General features: G+C 60.9%; 1 protein-coding gene across 1 annotated transcript; it reads right to left on the bottom strand.

The window, feature by feature from the left end:
* Window positions 1-10,031: 10,031 nt before the first annotated feature.
* On the bottom strand, window positions 10,032-20,051 carry RNF166 (ring finger protein 166). Its single transcript, XM_024234047.3, has 6 exons — window positions 19,785-20,051; window positions 14,813-14,969; window positions 13,153-13,265; window positions 12,504-12,618; window positions 12,035-12,142; window positions 10,032-11,177 (listed from the first exon to the last, which is right to left on the bottom strand). Exons 1-6 carry the CDS (start codon window positions 19,937-19,939, stop codon window positions 11,112-11,114), a joined length of 714 nt encoding a protein of 237 aa, XP_024089815.1. The 5' UTR covers window positions 19,940-20,051; the 3' UTR covers window positions 10,032-11,111.
* Window positions 20,052-20,064: the final 13 nt, after the last annotated feature.

Genomic DNA, 20,064 nt, shown 5'->3' on the forward strand with positions numbered 1-20,064 from the left:
CATAGCGCGCCGCCTCCGCCAACCAGCGCCCGGCGCGAGTGGGGCGTGGCCACGGGGGCGGAGCTGAGGGCGAGGCGGGGTCGCGGGCAACACGCCCAGGACAGGTGCGCGGGCGGGGCGGGGCGGGGCGGGGCGGGGCGGGGCGCGCGTGGCCGCCGGTGTCCTCCCCACGAGACTCCTCTGGCGCGCGCGCCGCCGAGTCACACACCGACCCCTCGGGCCTGGCCACCCACTCGCCGTGAGTGAAAGGACAGAGTTCAAAGCTGAGTGGAAACCGAGCGAGGATCCACTTCGCAGAATGTAGAAGCGTCGGTGGAGCGAGGTCTTCGGACAGCTCTTATTTCGGAGAATGACATTGTCTTCACGACTTCACCTTCCCCATCCCTTCTATAAACTGACAGGACGGGGTTGATGGGGAGAGTCTAGGCAAAAGGAAGCTGACCCCAGTGACCAGCCCTAGTGGCCGCCCAGAGTCAATGCTCTGGAACAGGACCGGGACCGGTGACCTGGAGACAGTGGCCGTTTCTGGATGGGCTGCAGTCTCTGAAGGCTTCCTCCACTGGATAGCCCCTTAGGAGTTTGCCCAGTGCCTCCAGAAAGCTCTTTTTTGGGGGACAGCGGACTCGGCCTGGAATTCTGGAATTCCCAGGGGGTCGGACATGGTTATGAGAAGTTTAATAAAACCGGCGAATCACATGAATCCTGCAACAGCTGCACGTGTGACCTGGGCAAGCCGTTTCCCTCGTTTGTGGTCCTGTAAAACCCTCAGGGCCATAAAGAGCTGGGAGCCGCTGTGTCCAGTGTCTGGGTATCTTTTGACATGGACATTTCATAACGTTGGGGGCCAGGTGGGGCCGTCTCTGGGCTGGCGTGCACATAGGGTGTCCCTGGCTGTGCCGCCAGCCTGCCTCCCCGGCAGGGCTTCCACCTCAGAGCTGGGTGGCCTTTGCCCTCTGTGGGCCAGGGGTGGGGAAGGTGAGGGGTGGTGAGTCCATGGAAGCTCTGAGGGACAGACAGCAGGGAGGAGGGCCAAGCCACACCAGCATCCCACGTCCCACATCACACGTCCAGGGTGTGAAAAGCTGGGCTACTATCAACCCCACTTTGCCAATGAAAAAAACCAAGGCTGTGAGGCTGGGCTCAGCAGCTCACACCTGTAATCCCAGCACTGTGGGAGGCTGAGACAAGAGGACTGCTTGAGCCCAGGAGTTTGAGACCGGCCTGAAAAACAAGATGCGACCCCGTCTCTACAAAAAAAAAAATTTGTTTTAATTAGCCAGGTGTGGCAACACCCATCTTCAGTCCCAGCTACTCAGGAGGCTGAGGAGGGAGGATTGCTTGTTGCAGTAGCCTCCAGGAGGTGGAGGCTGCTGTGAGCTATGATGATCCCACTGCACTCCAGTCTGGACAACAGAACAGGACCCTGTCTCAAAAAATTTAAAAAAAAAAAAAAGAAGACCAAGGCTGTGAGAGGTTAGGACACAGTGGGATTGGGACCCAGCCACACTCCAGCTTGTCTGCCACTTGGTGAGGGGGAGTGGAAGGACAGGTGGGGGCGTCCCTGGAAGAAGGTGCCCGCCTCTCCTGCTACCACGGCCTGGCACCACCCTGCCGGGAGTGTGGATTTCAGAGGACACATGCCTGCCTTCTGCTTATTCACCTGTTCCTCGCCTGGAAAGGTTTCTATTTATAGCCTCCCTTCCTCCTCTGTCTCCCTCGCAGACACAGATAACGCTTGCAGATACCTGAGCCAAGCCTCCACCCACACCGTCCCTCCCCGCCCACCTACCCGTTGTGTGGCCACCCACCAAGCCCCAGCAAGCTTATCTCCTAATCCCAGCTAGAGCTTGGTGTTACTCAGGGCTGCTGTAGCCCTCCCGTGGAGAGTGACTGATCTCATCCTGGGAACGCCCCAGAGAGCCTGCGAGCACCTTTGGGGTGGGGTCCTAGGGCTGCCGCAACAACTTGCCCCCCAGGGACGCTCAAGTTGGCTGCAGACTCACTCTTCAGCTGTGACGCACAGGGCGGTGTCCAGGCTGGACCCAAGAAGGCCCCACAGAGGGAAACATTAGCGTCCCCCTTCCCACATGTGCAGCCTTGGGGGTGGGGATTGGGGGAGGGCGGCCGTCTCCATCCTCTCTGTGTCCTCTATTCCTCGTTACCGGCAGCTTGGCTCTGGGGGTTAAACTTACATGCCCCTGCAGTGGGAAACCCACGGCCCACAGCCTGCTAGACTCGCCCTCCTGAACTGCAGCAGGCGACCCAGGTCCTCGCCCCCTTCCCTGGACATCTAGGACATCGGGATGATGACTTGTGCTGGGCCTGGCAGCCTGGCCCCTCCCATCTGCCTCCATCCGACGCCCAGGAGCTGTTTTCCAGTGGGTAGCCCACCCCAGGAACTGCCGGTCAGGGCAGAAACGGTTACAGTTCCATTTATGTTGACACTTTCATCCTTCCTATGCGTATGTCTTCTTGCTTTTCTGGTTTTACAGTGAATGTAACCACAGTGCCTGGAGATGTGCACACAGGTATCCATCAAGGTAGACATCTCTGTCACCATTGACTGTTGTTTGTTTTGAGATGGCATCTCACTCCAACCTCCGCCTCCCAGGTTCAAGCAATTCTCCTGCCTCAGCCTCCCAAATAGCTGGGATTACAGGTATGCACCACTACGCCCAGCTAATTTTTGTGTTTTTACTAGAGACTGGGTTTTGCCATGTTGGCTAGGCTGGTCTTGAACTCCTCATCTCAAGTGATCCACCCGCCTTGACCTCCCAAAGTGCTGAGATTACAGGCAGGAGCCACTGCTCGTTTTTTACTGATAGGGCTTTATGACCCAAACCTTGGAAACCCTCACTCCAAATTAGAACACAGTCCTTGAGAGCTAGACCAGGAAGGGCTCAGCCCTTGCTACCTGCACAATGCCCGCCTGTGGTCAGGCGCATGCTGGGGGTTCAGCAGGGCTTGTTGAACTGGATGGAAGAGAAGCAGGAGCTTGCAGACAGCGTGGCCTTTCTAGAGGCCCTGCCCCATGCTCTGGGGGCACGTAGGCCCTGTCTGTCTCGAGTGGAGACACTCAGGTGAAGACCCAGGCCCTCAAAGGAGAGTCTGGCAGCTGGGCCTTGCTTGTCCTTGGACTCAGAGAGATAGCCCCTCTTGTAGGAGCAGAGGCACTTCATCGAGGCCGATGTCCTGACTCGGGACAATCTCATGCGGCCCAAGGTCATGGACCCATGGAAATGTGAACCCAGTGCTTGAAATCTCAACGTCCAGCCAGACCGGGTGCCACTGTGTGCTTGGTCCCCCTCTGTGAAGGGGACCTCACTACTGTTTATGGCTGCTCACACCACCGTCTGAGGGCCGGATTGTCAGAGGGAGGGTGGTTTTTTGTTTTTTCGTTTTTTTGTTTTTGAGACGAAGTCTCACTCTGTCGCCCAGACTGGAGTGCAGTGGCGTGATCTTGGCTCAACGCAACCTCCACCCCTGGGTTCAAGTGATTCTCCTGCCTCAGCCTCCCAAGTAGCTGGGATTACAGGCATGTGCCACCATGCCTGGCTAATTTTTGTATTTTTCGTAGAGACAAGATTTCACCATGTTGTCCAGGCTGGTCTCCAACTCCTGACTTCAGGTGATCCACCTGCCTCAGTCTCCCAGAGTGCTGGGATTACAGGCGTGAGCCACCACACCTGGCCAGGAAGGGTGGTTCTTAAGCTGGGGTTTAGTGGACACATCCTGTGTGATATGCGGGTTCTGAGAGGCAGACAGGGTTGTTTTCAGAGCCCCCAGCGAAACTGGCTTTCAGTGCCAGTGCCAGGTGGCTGGCAGCCCTGTGCTCTTGGGAGATGAAGGGGATGGACATGGTATTTGCCGTGTGTCTTTCCCGAGATGTGTCTTTTGCCTGGCAGATGGCCTAATGCCTAATTGTCTGACCTGCAACCATGAGTCCCTCCAGGAAACTTGCTCACACTGGCAGACGCCCCATGGCTCCTGTCTGATTCACGTCCAGGTTATGCCTGCCTGGCCATCGCTCTGGTGCTGGGAGCCTGCCCTGTGTTCCCCACAACCCCGAGAAAACACAGCCTGGGCAGCCCCTGGTTCTTCCTTGTGGAAGGTACAAATTCAGCCCCCACCGCAGTAGGAAACATGTTCAAAGACTTACTATTCACAGATCCTGGGCAGGGAGGGCGCCAGGAGTGGGGAGGGCCATCCTCCGTCCCCAGATCCCACAAGGCAGAAGTGAAGGGTCAGGCAGAGAGAAGAGAGTGTGTGGCAACGGGCCGTACGCACAGGGTATGGGGAGTGGTCACTGCAGGTTCACGAGCAAATGCCTGAATGGTCTGATTAAAGGAAGTGCAGGGAGCATGGGGAGCCCAGATGCTGGGTGGGAGAGACGCCCCTAAGTGCTCATCTCTTGCCACTGGCATGGGCGATTGAGCATGGTGTCCTCCTGGTGCCCAGGCTGCAGGCTTGGCTGTGCTGCCCATTAGAACAGTCCCTACCCACACCACTCGTAAGACACATGAAACTGCACAATGCCTCAGCACAGGCCAGGGAGAGTGACCGGTGCTGAGAGGGCCCTTAGGCCTGCAGCAGATGAGGTGAGAATTGAGCTATCAAGCAACGAGGCAGTGTGCATGTGAGTCTGCAGGCCACAGGCGTGTTTGTGCGTGTGTCCATGGGCGTATGTGTGTGGGAAGTCGCAGTAGCTGCTCTGAGGTGACACGGAAGCTGGGCATCAGCGGGTAAGTCCCGGGCGCCAGGAGAGGGATCTGTGGGGTCCCCAGCATTGTCCTTCAGAGTTGGATACCTGAGCTCGGTTCCAGCTCTGCCATCCGCTCTCTGCCAGGGTCCTTTGAGCTTCCCACTTGCCGTGTAAGGGAGCTGACACCTTACTCGCGCGGCAGGCGGTGGGGAGGCTGTGGGGCCACACTCTGCAGCTGGGGGAAGGAGGAACTCAGGCCCACTGAGTGTGTTCTCTCATCCAGCTACAAAGGGAGCAATGCCTGCCGGACAAGGGGCTGGGGCCGCATCATGCCCGGGACCCCGAAGGGCAAGGGGCTGGGGCCGCATCACGCCTGGGACCCAGATGAGCACTGTCCAGGGCTCCTGCGAACAGGGGCGGGCCTGGGACTGGGGGACCTGGGGGAGGAGACACAGGAGAGGGGACCCCTGGGGGAGAGGACTTGGCATCCCTTCCAGATGCAGGCCAGCAGCGGGTTCCACAGGCCCTTTGTGAAGGTGCTTTCTCTGTGGCCTGCACCCTGGGTCACCGCATCAGCAGGGTCCTTGGAGCCCCAGTGCCTGCAGAAATGCCAGGGATGGCATTGACAGCGCGCTGACAGACGGCACCGTGGATTGAACTGTGTCCCCCTAAAAGATGCTGGGTTCCCCCCTAACCTCTGGGCATGGGGCCTTATTGAAAATCGAGTCTTCACAGGTGCTATCAAATCAAAGTCAGGCCATTAGGGTGGGCCCTAATCCAAGGACTGGTGCTCTGATAAAAAGAGGAAGCTTGGATTCAGAGCGCAGGGGGAGGGTGACATGCAGGTGCAGAGGAGTTGTGTGTTGACCACAGGAGCCAGCCAAGAAGCACCAGGCCGCTGCGGCCGCCCCCGGCCCCCACCCCTGCCCCATGGCAGAGCCCGCCCACACTTGGGTGCTGGACTTCCTCCTGAGCTGGAGACACTTAGACTCCTGTTGTGTTCGGCACCCCAGGTTGTGGCCCCTTGATACAGCGGCCCAGGAGACCCAGCGTCCAGACCGGGATGAGGCCACAGGCCCTGGCCTGCCCCTGATTCGAGGGACTCGTGGAAATAGGCCACTGCTGTCCATGCAGAACACACCCCAGTCCCCACAAACCCACAGCAGGTGCACTGAGGGTTCCAAGAAAAGCACCACGTGGGTGCCACTCCCGTTTCCTGGGGCTGGTGCCACAGCCGCTCCTCTCCAGAGACTCTGGGAAGCTCACATGGTGGACTCTGCAGGGGTTGCCCCGGCCCCAGGTTCAGCATGCCATTCTCCACTGGAAGAGCCCAAACCGCGGCCAAGACCAGGACTGCACGTCAGAGGGTCTGGGTGGGCTTCCAGCCAGGCTTCTACCCGCCGAGGCCCGGGCTCTGAGTGGGTGCCATGTGGAGTCTCCCCTTGCCCTGCAAAAATATATTTCCGGCCAGCCACAGTGGCTCACGCCTGTAATCCCAGCACTTTGGGAGGCCAAGCTGGGCGGATCGCTTGAGGTCAGGAGTTCAGACCAGCCTGGCCAACGTAGTGGAACCCTGCCTCTACTAAAGATACAAAAATTAGCCAGGCGTGATGGCGCGTGCCTGTAATCCCAGCTACTTGAGGGGCTGAGGCAGGAGAATTGCTTGAACCTGGGAGACTCCTTCTCAAAAGTATCTCTACTTGTGCCCGAGAGCCCACTGATAATTAGAGATGCCTTCCTTAGGCTATTTTTGTCAAAATTCCAAAGTGCCTTTGACATGGTGATGCCTTGCTGAGTGAATTTAGGCCTCTTTTTCCTAGAGTGAGTTTAGAGAGCGGAGAACCCTGGGGATGTGGTTATAGAAGGAAGGGCGGCGGAGGCAGCAACACCGGAGGCGGCTTTTTCAGGCCATCCCTCGATGGGGCCGGGTCCTCCCAGGTGTTTTGGATCGGAGGAGGCTGACTGTAGCTGAGGGCGCCCTCCCTCCTCACCTTCTTCCTCCCTGCATCACATCCTGGGCAGAGTTAGGGTTCCCTATGGAGGCCTCTGGGGTTTTCCAGGTGGGCTGCCAAGTAGGTGCCCCGGCTGGACCACACTGTGGAATGTCAGCCCGGTTTGCCTCTTGTTAGCAGGGGATTTGGGGCAGGTTTTCTGAATATCTCTTTCCATCTATGCAACAGGAGCAGTGGCTTCTGCCTCCTTCCCTAGGGCCTCAGGAGCCTAAAACCAGGTGACCCCAAATTAGAGGACTCCTAAGGCACCACCCAGAGGCACTCAGAGGATCCTGGGAGGGTCAGGCTGCTGCGGCAGGTGTGCTGGGCCCCGGGGTAGAGGAGCTGCAGCTGGGAGGCCCCTTATTGGAGGCAGCCCCCCACCACACACACCTACAGTTCTGGAAAGGCCTGAGCTGAGTCTTGTGAACCACACCCTGCTGCCGCCGCCTCGGAGTGCCCAAAATGCCGGTCGTTGCTGCTGAGATCCAGGTATAAGAATTATCAGCAGTTTCTTAGGGGCCCAGCCTGGGGCCAGGGGCTCTCCATTCCCACCTGACCCCTTGCTAATGGAGAAGTTCCCTGGTCCCTGAGACCTGGATGCGCTTTCTGGGGAGCAGGGTTCGTGCTCCCCATGCTGTTGCATAACGTGAAAACAAGGGCATGCTGCCGCAGGTCTGCGACGGGCCTGGACCCCGCAGGGCAGGAGCCACAGCTCCTCCAGGGCGAGCCCCATCTGGCTTTGTGCTTCGCTGTCAGGCCCTGGTGGACTCCAGGGTGGGAGGGAGACCCAGGCTTCCAGGACTCTGCCTGAGAGCGGTGGGTCCACATCCGAGCTGCCGCAGCCCCTGTGGTCGGAGCGGGCGGCCCTCTGGCTCTGGCGCTGTGCACGCCCCCACCCCCCGACGTGAGGGGCTTCGGCCCACTTCCCTCATGTGGCCGTAGGAGGGGTCCCGGCCTCCCCACTGTCACTGGGACAGCCCCCACGGGTATCGGGGGTGCAGACATTTGGCTCTACCTAGGGCTTTGTTAACAAGAAAAATGGAGCAGGGGTCTCGCTCCGTGCCTGAGGTCTCCTCCCGCCACGGCAGGGTCTGAGCTCTGACAGACCTGAGTTCCCCACTTAGCTGGGGTTCGTTCTGGAGTCCTCCCCTGGGCAGACCCTCCCAGACACCAGGTCACCCGAGAGGCGGCCGGGCCGGTGAGGAAAGCTGAGGCCGCACCTTCACCCAGACGCTGGCCTGTGGCTCTCAGCTCTCCTGTGGACTCCATGAGGGGACCTCGTGGGGACAGGCCTGCTCCCTCCAGAATTGTGTGCAGGGACAGAGAGAGTCCTCAGGAGGGGGTCCTGGGCTTCCTCTGACAGCCCTCCTGGGAGTGGCAGCAGCGGGAGGCCTGGGTTCAACCGAGAGGGGACAGGGTTTTGCTTCCTCGGTGTTGGGAGGTGGCGTGGGGCTTGGGAGCGGGTCCTCGGCAGGGCTGACAGTTCGGAGGTGGCCCAGGGTTTGGGAGTGGGGCAGGCCAAATGTGACGGGGACGGCTCCTTGTCTGGGCTCCGCTCTGTGTCCCCTCACTCTGGGCACTGCTGGCTTGTAGGAGGCTTGGGGCTGCGGTTCAGTCAGGGAGGGAGGGCAGTCGCGTCGCCTGAGGCCAGCGGGACAAGCACACAGGGACAGGCTTCTGCCTCTTTCAGAGGCCACAGTATGTTAAAACCGTTCCTATCCATAGTGTGAGCATCAGTGGGCGCCCGGGGAGTCTTTCTCCTGCCTGCCCTGGGCCCAGTGCCCGCCCTGGCCTTGCTGAGTCCCCAGCGCAGCAGTCACAGTGCGGTGCCAAGAGGGGGCCTCAGAGCTGAGGGTGACACAGAGCGGGGGGCCTCAGACCAGCCCAAGTCGGGATTCGTCCCCTGAGGCACCTGCCACGGAATTGGGGGCCTGGGGCAGAGCAGAGCAAGGGGAGGCAGTTCCCAGCCCCAGCCCGTCCATGCCTCCCACAACACGCCAGCTCCTCTCCCTTCCCCGAGGCGGTGAGGCGCCGCTCAGTGACTTGAAGGTGCTTTGCCCTCCCCAGGTGAGGCGTAGAGACTTAGGCATCACCTCCCCGAGGGCTGCTGTTGAGCCCAGAGCTGTCTTCAGCCTTCCTGGGTACCCAGGGTCATGCCCTTGTGACAGCTCCGTGTCACCCTCTGTCAGACGTGGAGGAGGCTTGGACGTGGAGAGCTGCCCCCGTCGCTGCTCCTGCCGGGAGGTGGGTGGCGGGTAGGCTGCCCAAGGGGTGAGACAGGCTTGGCCAGTGGCCGGGTGGTGAACACACGGCCGGGACTGTCGGCCTCACTGGGCACCAGTCAGAGGCCCACGTGGCTCCAGGGGACACTGTGTCTCGAGCCTCCTTCTGGAAGGCCGCAGGGAAGGGCAGGCTGGCAGGTGGCTCTGCTGTTCCCTGGAGTTTGGTGCTGCCCTGATGAGGGCCTCCCAGACACAGGACCATGTCATCAGGGGTCAAAGAGAAGCGGGAAGGGGAGATGGGGACTCCAGTGGCCCTTGGTGAGGGCAGTTGGAAATCAGCCCTGCTTCCTAGGGGGTAAGTGTCTCCTTTCAAGTGACAACTGGCGGAGGCTCCTGTGTGTCCGGCCCAAGCTGTGGCCTTCGGGGTCAGGACAGCCACCTCCCCTGCGAGTAAGGAATCCAGAACAGAGGCTGGAAACACTCCTTAACTGAGAGTGGGAGGGAGGAGGCAGGAAACAGTGACTGAGCTATGATGGCCAGCTGCCCTGGGGTTGGCTGTCGAGCAGGTGATTCTTGTTGGCCTGAGGCCTTTGGAGACTGGAGAACAGGGCATCCCATGGCCCTGGTGGTGGCCCCTCAGAGAGTTACAGGCAGTTAGCATAACACTCAGTATGCTCAGAAACCAATCCAGGAGATGCTGAGGTGGCGCATACCTGTAGTCCCAGTGACACAGGAGGTCAAGGCGAGTGGACCACTTGAGCCCAGGAGATCGAGGCTGTGGTGAGCTATGATTGCACCACTGCACTCCAGCCTGGGCAGCAGAGTGAGACCCCACCTCTAAGAAAAAGCAAGCAGCCCAGGAGTCTGAACCCCAGCAGCCCTGTGGGTGTGGGAACGGGGTGGTCCTCTCAGAGGGAGGAGGGCTCAGTGCCAACGTCTAGATGACTGTGTGGGACCCTCCATGGCTGAGTGAGGCTCGGGCCCAGGGCACACACGGGCGGCAGGCTGCACCCCCAGCATGAGCTGCCTGGGGAGGACACAGCCGACCTCCAACACAGACAGCAGCTGGCGATTCCGCACCGTGGAGCACAAAACCCAGTCGAGGCTGCTAGAGATGCTCTGAGACATTTTATTTAAACTTTTTTTTTTAAAAAAAGACAGCAATAATTAATGCCAAGAACAGAAAAGAATGTTGACGTGTTGCCCGGCCCACCAAGAGGGCCCCTGCCCAGGCCCCCAAGCTCTGCCACCACTGGGGTGCTGTCCCCTCCCGCAGCGGGGCATAGTCAGCTTTGAAGGTGACAGCGGGCCAAGGCCAGGACTCTGGGTGAAGGAGGCCCCTGCTCTGCCAGCCCCGCCTCTGCTGGGAGTAGCCACAGCCTGTGGCTGGGGTGCTGGGATTTCTTCCTAGTCATCAAAGAGAAACGTACAAACCTCAAGGACCCAGACACACAGTGGGTGGCCCAAGGCAGACCCCACAGCAGACTCCACGGCTCGCCTGAGCTCTGGCAGTTGCCCCACTGCTCCTTCCCTCCTTGCCCCAATCCCCCAATGCTTGTTTTGATTGTTTTTTTAAAAAATATAATTTTGTAAATGTTCCATAAAAATACTATTATTCCTAGTCAAACACAGATATTGCAATATGAAGAGTAACTACTCTGTCTTTGCTCTATAAAACGTGAAAAGATTATCACACTGGATAATATAGAAAAGATGCCAGGGTTCCTAAGTATCACAAAAGCCAGTACCAAATGCGCAAGGTGGAAGCGGAGCCGGGGCCGGCTCGGGCTGGGCAGGGCGGCAGCCTGGGTTCCTCCCGGCTCGACTGCGGAGCACGACTCGCGAGTCGATCCCTTCTTCCCACGAGGGGGTATCATGGCTTTGAAGAGACGGCGGCGGCTCCAGGTCCCAGCGGTCAGCCCTGCCCAAGGAGGCCGCCTGCTCGGCCAGAAGCACCGAAGAACCCAGCGACGCCGGTGGGACCAGGCGGCCCTGCTCTGGCGGCCTTGGCGGCTGGCCCGTATTCAGGCCCGGAGGCTTGGCCCTGGCTCCTCTCCTGCGCAGGTGCAGGCTCCTCCTGGTCCGGTGAGGTGCGCTCCCGAGCAGGTGCCAGGTGCGACACAGGAGCCTGGCCCTGTCCCTCAAGCGGGGACATCCCTGACCCCAGACGCAGGCGGGTGGTTGCGCTTCCCTTCAGTTCTCAGAGAGAGACAGGGCCAGAGCGGCCTGGAAAGCGGCCTCCTCGTCAATACTGTAGTCCTGGAGACAGGAAAAAGACATGCACCGGGCTCGAGGGAGACAGGAAGGAGAGGTCCCCTCTGCCCATCACCCACACAGGCATGTCCACCCTTCCTGCCTCCCTCCAGCAGGACACAGGAAGGACCCAGCTTCGCTGTCCCCACAGGCTCGGGACCTGCACGGTCCTCTGGGGGGTGAGAAGGTGCCGATTTGAAGGTGTGACCGTCACCCGCTGGGTACGGGGGCACTCGGAATGGATGGCTGCTGGTTCAGCTCGGACTCTAAGCCCGGGGTTTACGAGGTGAGCAGGCCGGCCAGGGCTCCCTGACCTCTAACAATTTCCATCCTGAGGCAGGCGGAGCATGGGTCCCGGACGACTGGCAGGGTGAGTGACAGCCGTCGCCGGGACTGTTAGCCAGGGCCAGGAATGAACAGGGCTTGGCAGGGAGGGGCCGCGCCAGGAGTGAAGCGTTTGTGCGAGGGTCTGCAGGCCTGGGGACCAGATGCATGTCTGACCCGCAGCGAGTGGGAAAAGGAGACAGGGCTGGAGTGTTCGATGTTGATGAAAATCCTTCCAGCTCTCTCCAGAAAGCTTCCAGAAGGAAGCCTGGCTCACCCTCGAGGGGTTCTGTGGGGTGGGCAGGCAGGGACCTGCCCTGCGTGGTCCATGTCCTCGAGAGGCTTGGGCGCCCTCTAGTGGCCACTCCAACTCAGCTGCCATCACTCCCCACCTGCAGGGGGAATGTGGCCACCTGAAACGAGGCTTCTGTGTCTGGCTTCCTCTGAACCCTGAGGACCCTGAGGCTGGCGAGGGGCCCGAGCAGGAGGAGGGTGGATGAGAAGGGGGTGGGGGAGGACGGTGCTGGCGGGATGCCTACCACAAAGGTGTCGTAGGAGAACTTGTGTCGGTGAAGCAGGTGCTGCAGGAAGTTGGCGCTCTTGTAGCTGGGGTCCCCCCAAGGCATTGCCGAGCAGATGGGGCACACCTGGAACAGGCACTGGGGTCAAGATGGGCTGGACCGGGGAGAGGCGGGGTATCCGCAGTAGGACTGGGGGCCCTCCACTGAGCCCCGTCAGTGCTGCCTCAGCCTGGGAAGGCACCCCAGACCTGGAGGTGTGTGCCCCGGTGACAAGCGAGTTATTCAGTGCGCGTCACCCTGAAGGACTTATGGACACTCCCCGGTTTCCGCCAGGTGCTGCTGGGGCAGCCAAGTCCCCACCCTGGGTCCCAGGAGGCCTTTGTGGCCTGGGCACCCCCGGACTCGCCGGGAGCAGGCTCCTGGGCCTTGCACTGTCCCGCACAGGCCTCCCCTGGAGCAGGCATCGCTTGGGGCAGGCACTGCTCACCACGCGGTTGGGGTCGCTGCGGTGGCTTTCCACACAGTGCTTCACCAGCTCCTGCTGGTCCAGGTTGCGGGCGCCACAGTACGGGCAGGCGAAGGTGGACCTGTTGGGGATGTTGCTGGCGGGGTGGGGGTAGAGTGAGTGGCACGGCTAGGTGTCTAGGGGCCCTGCCTCCCCACTTCTCTCAAACACAGGCGTGGCCCCAGGCCTGCCCTCTGTAGGCTGCAAGAGCATGGCAGTGGCTGGGTGCCCCCCGTGCCTCTGCACGCCGTGGCCTCCTGAGGACACACCCAGGACCCTCGTCCACCCCACACAACTAGGCCAGCCAAACGGCAGAGACTCTGCTGGCGCTGCCCTGGGAGGAGCCGTCTCTCGGCCCATCCACCTGCTGGGAGGTGATGTGTGGTCCTGGCCTGCGCCCTCCTCCTGCTCCCCACACCTGAGCTGTCCCTACCCCAGGGGGCCTGGTGGGTATGCCAGGGAGGGCAGCACAGGAGCCTTCCTGCAGGGTGGCAAGGAAGGTCCACTTCCCCAGAGTGGACCTGGCCCCGGGTGACTCCCCCAGCCTCTCTGGGACGGGGCACTGCGCTTGCTCCCAGAACGAGGAAACCGCCGAGGACGGTTCCTCTCCCTTGCCCAGCAGGGCGCCTACCTGGGGATAGGCTGGGATGTGGGCACCACGGGGACGAACTTGGGGCAGTTGGCCATCTGCTCCTGGACCTTCAGGCAGGACGAAATGTGCACTCTCATCTTTGCCAGGGTCACCTAGGAGAGAGACAGGGCGGGGAGGGCAAGGCGGTCCTGAGAATCTGGAAGGGCCGTCCTGGGGAGGCCGAGACCTCAGGTGTCCAGGACCAGAGAACTGTAAGCAAGCGTCTGTGTTACCAGCAGCAGGGGGACCCGGTCCCTTCTGCTGCTAAAACAATCACAGGCATTGAGCAGCCACTACTCCATGGCCAAAAGCAAGTCACTGCAGGACAGTCTGGCCGAGGGCAGAAACCTGGCTGGAGAAGTGTAGTGGGAAACAGGTAAGGAGATCTCTGGCACCTGCAGGAATTCAAATACTTGCTCCAGAAAAAGGAAGAGGCAAAGTGGAGGCCACTCAGAAATGCCCCAGGCTGGGAACAGACGCTCCGTGCGACTGAGAGGCAAGCTGGGGATGCTTCCGTGGAGGCAGGGCACCATCCTCCACCCACAGCACACCCACTGTCCAGGGCAATAGGCCGCAAGACCGCAGGTGTCTGAGGCCCTCCTGGACACAAGCTTGGCACCCAGCTCTGCCCAAGGGCTGCTGGACTCCGAGGGACGCACCACATCCCAGCAAGGTGCCGGGAGACACAGCCGCATCTGAAGACCCAGATTAGAGAACCGAGCTGCTGTGATATGGGAGAGGCCACACTGCATGTGACCCATTCTGATCCTTTCTGGCTGCCCAGGAGAGAGGAACTCTGAGCAGGGGAGAGACGGGAAGTGCCCAAGCACCCGAGGCCACAGCCTGCTCAGCCGCACCACTCTGGAGTCCAGGGCAGCCCCTGGACATCTGGACCTTCGACCTCGAGGACAAACCACCGAGGGGTCACGTACTAGTGTGAGCGCTTCATAGAACTTATTAACCTGAGATACGGCAACGTTGGGAAATGCAAATGCAAAAATCAACTCTAGCTGCTCAGTCCTCTGGAAGCCACTGAAAGAACGGGGAACCGGCTGGGGCCTCTCCACCCTGAAGCGGATGTGCCAGGGACGGCCATGGGGTGCGGGCCAGGCAGCAAGACAGGATGGAGATGGGGGCCAACGAGGCCCATGACAAGCTGCAGGCCCTTAGGCTGCTCTGATGTGGGTGTGGCAGCACCCGTCAGCCTGGCTCTGGCACTCCTGGCAGCTGGAGGGTACTCAGCCCTTAGATGTCCTTGACTCTGCCCGTAGCCCTTGTGACCTTGGAGCCCCCAGCGCTGTCCCCGCTATCAGCTGGCAGGGGAAGGCCGCATTGGGAAGGTTTCAGCTTAGCCCCCTGGTCCCTATACTGGCCACAACCCACGTGGGTTCCCTTGGCCTGGCTAGGGGGCTCTGACAGTGCTACCCCCACCAGGCTGCCCCCCCCGCCCCCCCACCCCGTCAGCTGTCACCACGGGAAGTGAGAGATGAAGACGGGAGGGGAGGGAGGCGCCAGGGCTGGCTTCCTGGTGCAGGAGCAGAGACCGCGATTACTCAACAGGAAAGAGAGATGGCCCCGGCCCCCGCCCTCTGCATAACCGGTGGGCTGAGGCTGCCCATCAAGTGACCCCCCGCTCCAGGGCGGCTGAGCAAGCGGGTACCTTTTTGTTGCAGCCTCGACAGGGCGCTTTGTAGGACGAGAGCTGCTTCTCCACATGGGTGGCCTTGTCCACCTTCTTGGGGTCGAAGGGCAGGCGGCAGAGTGGGCACAGCGGGGATGGCACTTGCAGGCAGGGCTGGAGGCACTCCCCGCAGAACCTGCAGGGCACAGGGGTCTGAGTGCCAGCCCGCCGCTCGGGTCTCCCGAACCGCAGGCCTCGCTTGGGGCCTTTCTTAGGACCCAGCATTTGTGGGATCCACAGGGGCAGCTCCCCTTACCGCTGTCGCTGTCTCTGGAGACGGTCACTCCTGTGTCCAGGGCCCACCAGCTGGATGGGCCCCATCCGGCTAAAGTGTGGCCCCGGTCCCTCCTGACAGTAGGGCCCCTGTGGTTTTCTGGCTAGGGGCAGAGCCGTCACTATGGCTGTCCCCACACGTGGCCCAGAGGAGCTCCCACAGGCAGGAGCCCCCACAGGCAGGAGCCCCCACTCGGCCTACCAGGTTCACCCTGACATGGCGCCAACACCTGGGTGGGCTGTGGGGCACGGGGACAGCCCGGGGACTCTGGAAACTCTCCCAGCTCCACACTCTGGGGGATAAAACCTCAAACAATCGTGGGAAAGGAAATGGCCAGGCCCCAGGGGCTCCAGACGCAGTGGACAGGGAAGGGCCACAGCCAGCCAAGAGGCAGCACATCCTGAGGCTGGGTGGCAGTCACCAGGCTTGGGACAGCTTTGCAGGCAGGAGGGGATCCTGCTCCATCTGGGCGGAGGCTCGGGTCCTGGGCACTGTTGGGGACCTGAGGCTCCCATGGGCCCTGGCTCTTGGCACTGCCCCTGGGGACACCACATCGTGAGGACAGGCTGAGCATCCCACAGCCCCGTGCGCACTCCGGACTCCAGCAGCAGGGGCGTCCTTGGGCTCACACACCCTCCTGCTGCTATTTACAACTGCCTCCCGCTCTGCAGACGCACACACCCCTTGGAGGGGCGCACCACCAGCCAGCGGGAGCACCAGGCGCGAGAGCCCCCAGTGCAAACAGAGAAGGAGCTTAATACTAGGGCAGCCACATCCGGCCTCGTGAGGAGCACTGTGGGGACAGCTGAGCTGCGGCGAGGAGCTGGAACTGAGGCGGAGCCCCCCAGTCCCAGGAAGGCTACGGCACCCGGGGGTGTAGCTTCCCTTCTCCCTGGCAGGGTCACAGGGCTGGTACAGGAGCCCCACTGGACAGAGGGGCTGTGGGCAGGCCCTGGGTTCACAAACGACTCAGCTGAATTCAGGGCCAGAGTCCTCTTTGCTGTCAAGAGATTTCCACATCCCTCAAGAAAAGGCCCTTTCTGCAAGGAGGAAGGCTGAGGGCCTCAGGCAAAGGCGGCCAAGCAGGCATCTTAAGTCCCTCCTGCTGTCCCCCAGGCCCTCTTTGCCACCACTGGATTCCCACAGAGCCACCACCTGGCTGGTGGCTCCCACATGAAACTTCGTGTGACAGAAAGTGGGACTCAGTTTGAGACCCGTCAGAAAATGAACAAGCCTTATTCCTGCAGAGTAAAGAGGTCGCTTGCTCACTTTACCCACCTCACCCGAGGTCTCACCAGGCGCCCCAGCAGGTATTTCTAGGGTCACCCCTGGCACTGACCCCTGGATTCGAGCCGGGGGGCCACCTACTTCACCCGATCACGGGAGGAAGGTGCTGGCAAGACGGTCCACGTGGGGAGGCCTCAGGGGACCCCCTACTCAGGCACTCTCGGCAGGAGAAGCGGAAACAGCTCAGGTGCCCGTCGATAAACAAAAGAAGAAACAGTGTGGCGCGCACACCCACGGAAAGGGCGTTCGGCCGGGAAGAGGCGTGCAGCCCCACCACGCGCCGGAAGGCCTGGAAAACAGTGCAGGGTAGACAGCAAGCACGGCCCACCCGTGTCGTGGGAGTCCGCTCACACTCAACGTCCAGCAGAGACAAACCCAGTGACCAGAAAGCGGACAAGTGGGTGCCAGGCGAGGGGGAGAGCCCTGGGTTTCTTTCTGGAGTGGGAAGAATCTTCTAGAATTGCATCGATTGTTGCATAATTGCAAACACTGGAAACGACTGGATGCTGCACCTCCTGAGTGAACCCTGAGCTGCCACAGACCAGGCGGGGGCTCGGCTGCACAGCACGGCCGTGGGCTGAGGGGAAGGAAAAGGGTCCCAGGCAGAGCGTGGGAAGAGAGGAAAGGTGCCCAGAAGGTTGGCTGGGAGGAAGACAGCCTCGTCCTCCCCGGAAGGACTCGGGGAAGACACAAGAGGGAACCCAGCCTGACCGGCAGGGCAGCTGGGCCCGAGGAGCAGGAGGCAGCATGAGGCACCCACAGGGCGGGTGCTCTATCGTCCTAGTTTCCAGTGACTGCCAGCCTGGTGTTCAGAGAGTCAGCAGCCGGGAGTAGTGCCCGCTTCCCCCACAGGAAGTTCCTGTCTGCGCCCACCCAGGGGCTGGTGCTGAGCAGCTTCTCAGCTGAAGGAAGTGACTGAGGGTGATGGGTGTGGGGGCGTCAACAGCCTTACAAAGGGAGGGGCGACACGTACTGGCCCTCCCAGCAGGCACCTGGGACTGCCGACGTGTCTCCCACACTGGCCGCTGCACAAGCTGAGAAGCTGGGACGGCCCATGCTTCAGGGATGTGCCTGGCTGGCAGGCCAGCACCCTCAGCAAGCCCCACAGCTGTCCTGCACGGGTGGAGGCTGCTCACACAGCCCTTCCAGGCAGGTTCGTGATCACGCGTGTCCTGGTGCACGGGCTTCTGGTTACAGAGGTGGCTCACTGCTCGGACTGTCCCCTGGCTGAGAACAGCTCCTGCTGGGCCCCCAGGGGGCCTCCTGCCCGAGGGCTAGAGCAGGGTGCATGCCCCCACACCGGGATACTCTTGCCATGAGAGATCTACCCTGGAGGAGGAAGCTGCTCTGGTTGAGGAGCTTGCGGAGGGGACAGAACCAGACCAGCAACAAACTTCCCAAGGGAACCTGAAGAGCCTTTAAACTTTCTGTGCTCATTTGCATGCATGCCTTAGCAACACCAACAAGAAACAAAGTTAGAAGCAGAGAGAACAGCCAGAAAACAAAAGCCAGCAGGAAAAGTCGGGGAGAAAAATCTTTGAAAGGCAAAGGCTGTGTGAAAAGCTCTTGCAGGACCCGCAGTGAGACTAGGATGGTTGTCAAATTCTACCAAGAAAAGCATGGTGGAGGGGAGTTGATAGTCAAGATGCTCCACAATTCCATGTGGTTCTGGATTCTGTGTTATGGAAACTACATTTTAGGAAAAGATGCATTTGAAAAACAAGGGCAAAGACCAATTTGTGCAGGTTAGGGAAGTGGAGATGCTGTGGCCGACCGCACGGTGAAGGTGTTGGCACCCAAAGCCTATGGGAGGCTTTTCTAAAACAAGGCCTAAGTCAAGCCTCACAGCGCTCAGTCACAGATGAGAAGGTGCAGAACACACCTTCAAACACCCGCTACTACCTGCTCACAAGAAGGAAGTCCTGCCAGGCGTGGTGGCTCATGCCTGTCATCCCAGCACTTTGGGAGGCCGAGGTGGGCAGGTCACCGGAGGTCAGGAGTTCGAGACCAGCCTGGCCAACATGGTGAAACCCCGTGTCTACTAAAAATACAGCAATTAGCCGGGCGTGGTGGTGGGTGCCTGCAATCCCAGCTACTCCGGAGGCTAAGGCAGGAGGATCACTTGAACCCAGGAGATGGAGGTTGCGGTGAGCCGAGATGGCGCCACTGCACTCCAGCCTGAGTGACAAGAGAAAGACTCTGTCTCAAAAAAAAAAAAAAAATTCCCGTTCAGAGGCTGCCCCCCCAAAATGTCACAGCTAAGTGAGATGGAGGAGCAGGGGCAGAGCCTTTAGCAGCCTCACAAGAGAAGTAGGTAGAGCTGTCCCAGCGTGGGCAGGCGCCTGTGCAGCCTGACACAGGTAATGAAGGCAGCTCTGCATTCTGACACTGGCCCTGCCACCTCCGTGGGTGACCAGCACACATCCACCTAGCAGTCCCAGCTCCCTCTGTACCAGGAGCCCCTGAAGTCAGCTGCCTTTGCTTGCAAAATGTTCTAGAGCCTCCTACCAGCCTGGGTGCACCCCCACTCCACTCCACCACCTCAGCAGCTTGGATGTCTGCGGGGAAGCCCTCCTGCTCTCTCTCTACCCTGCCACTGCTAATTTTGCTCAAGAGCTGTATTATTCAGCACTTAGGAGAGAGCAGATACTGATCTCGGCTTCCTCCCAACGGGGCTGGCAGCTCCAGAATACTTGAGCACAGCTCCCCGCCAGGAGAGCCACGTCCTCGAGTTTCTGTTCCTGAAACACCCTGGAGGAGCCGGCTGTGAGCCCTGGTGCAGCTGGAAACCCCAGCAAGGTGGTCAGTGTCTGCTCCTCTGTGGACCAGCCTGCCTGGCTACTCAGTGATCGGTGTGACCCAAGTTCTCCTTCAAACGAAACATAAGAACATAAGACTCCAAACAAGCCCCTCTAAACTTTAGGGAACTCCTTTCTGTAGTCAAAACAGGCAGACAGCGGGTCCGAACAAGAGTTGATAGCAAAAACTACAAGTCATTTATTTACAACTGCCCATTCCAGCCGCACAAGCCCAAATCCACCACCACTGGCGGAGCGGTGGCACCTGCTGCCCTCTGAGTACCCGAGCGCCCGCCGCAGCCGCCGGGGACCCCGAGCTTGGGCAGGGCCGCAGGTCGCCCCGTGAACCGAAGAAGCAGTCGGACCGGGCGCCTGCGGCTGGCGCGAAGGAGGCTGCGCGGAGGATGAACGCGCCCAGAGGGCAGAGGCGGCGCGGCACAGGGAAACACGGACCCCACGCGCCCCGAGGCCCCGGCGCCCCGAGTCCCCGCGCGCCCAGTCCGGGGCTGCACCGGGGCGGCCGCCGCCCTCGCGACCCCTCCCGCGGCGGGGCACGGCCCCCTCCCCGCGGCCCCCGGGCGGGCGCGCTCACGTGTGGCCGCAGCTGCCGATGGCCACGGGCCGGTGATAGACCTCCAGGCAGATGGGGCAGGTGTACTGAGCCTCCAGGCCGCTGTCGCCGCCCGCCGGCCCGGCCGGCGGCTGCCGCTGCTGAGCCGAGGCCACCAGGCTGCGGAACATAGCCATCCCGGGGCCAGGCCCGCGCCGCCCGCCGCCCGCTGTCCTGGCCCGGCCCGGCCGGGCCAGCTAGTCACAGCCGCTACTGCGCCGCGCTGACGTCATTGTAGGGCGCCTCCCCCAGCCGGGCTTCG

This window comes from Pongo abelii, chromosome 18, assembly GCF_028885655.2.
Source record: "Pongo abelii isolate AG06213 chromosome 18, NHGRI_mPonAbe1-v2.0_pri, whole genome shotgun sequence".
Taxonomy (NCBI): Eukaryota; Metazoa; Chordata; class Mammalia; order Primates; family Hominidae; genus Pongo; species Pongo abelii.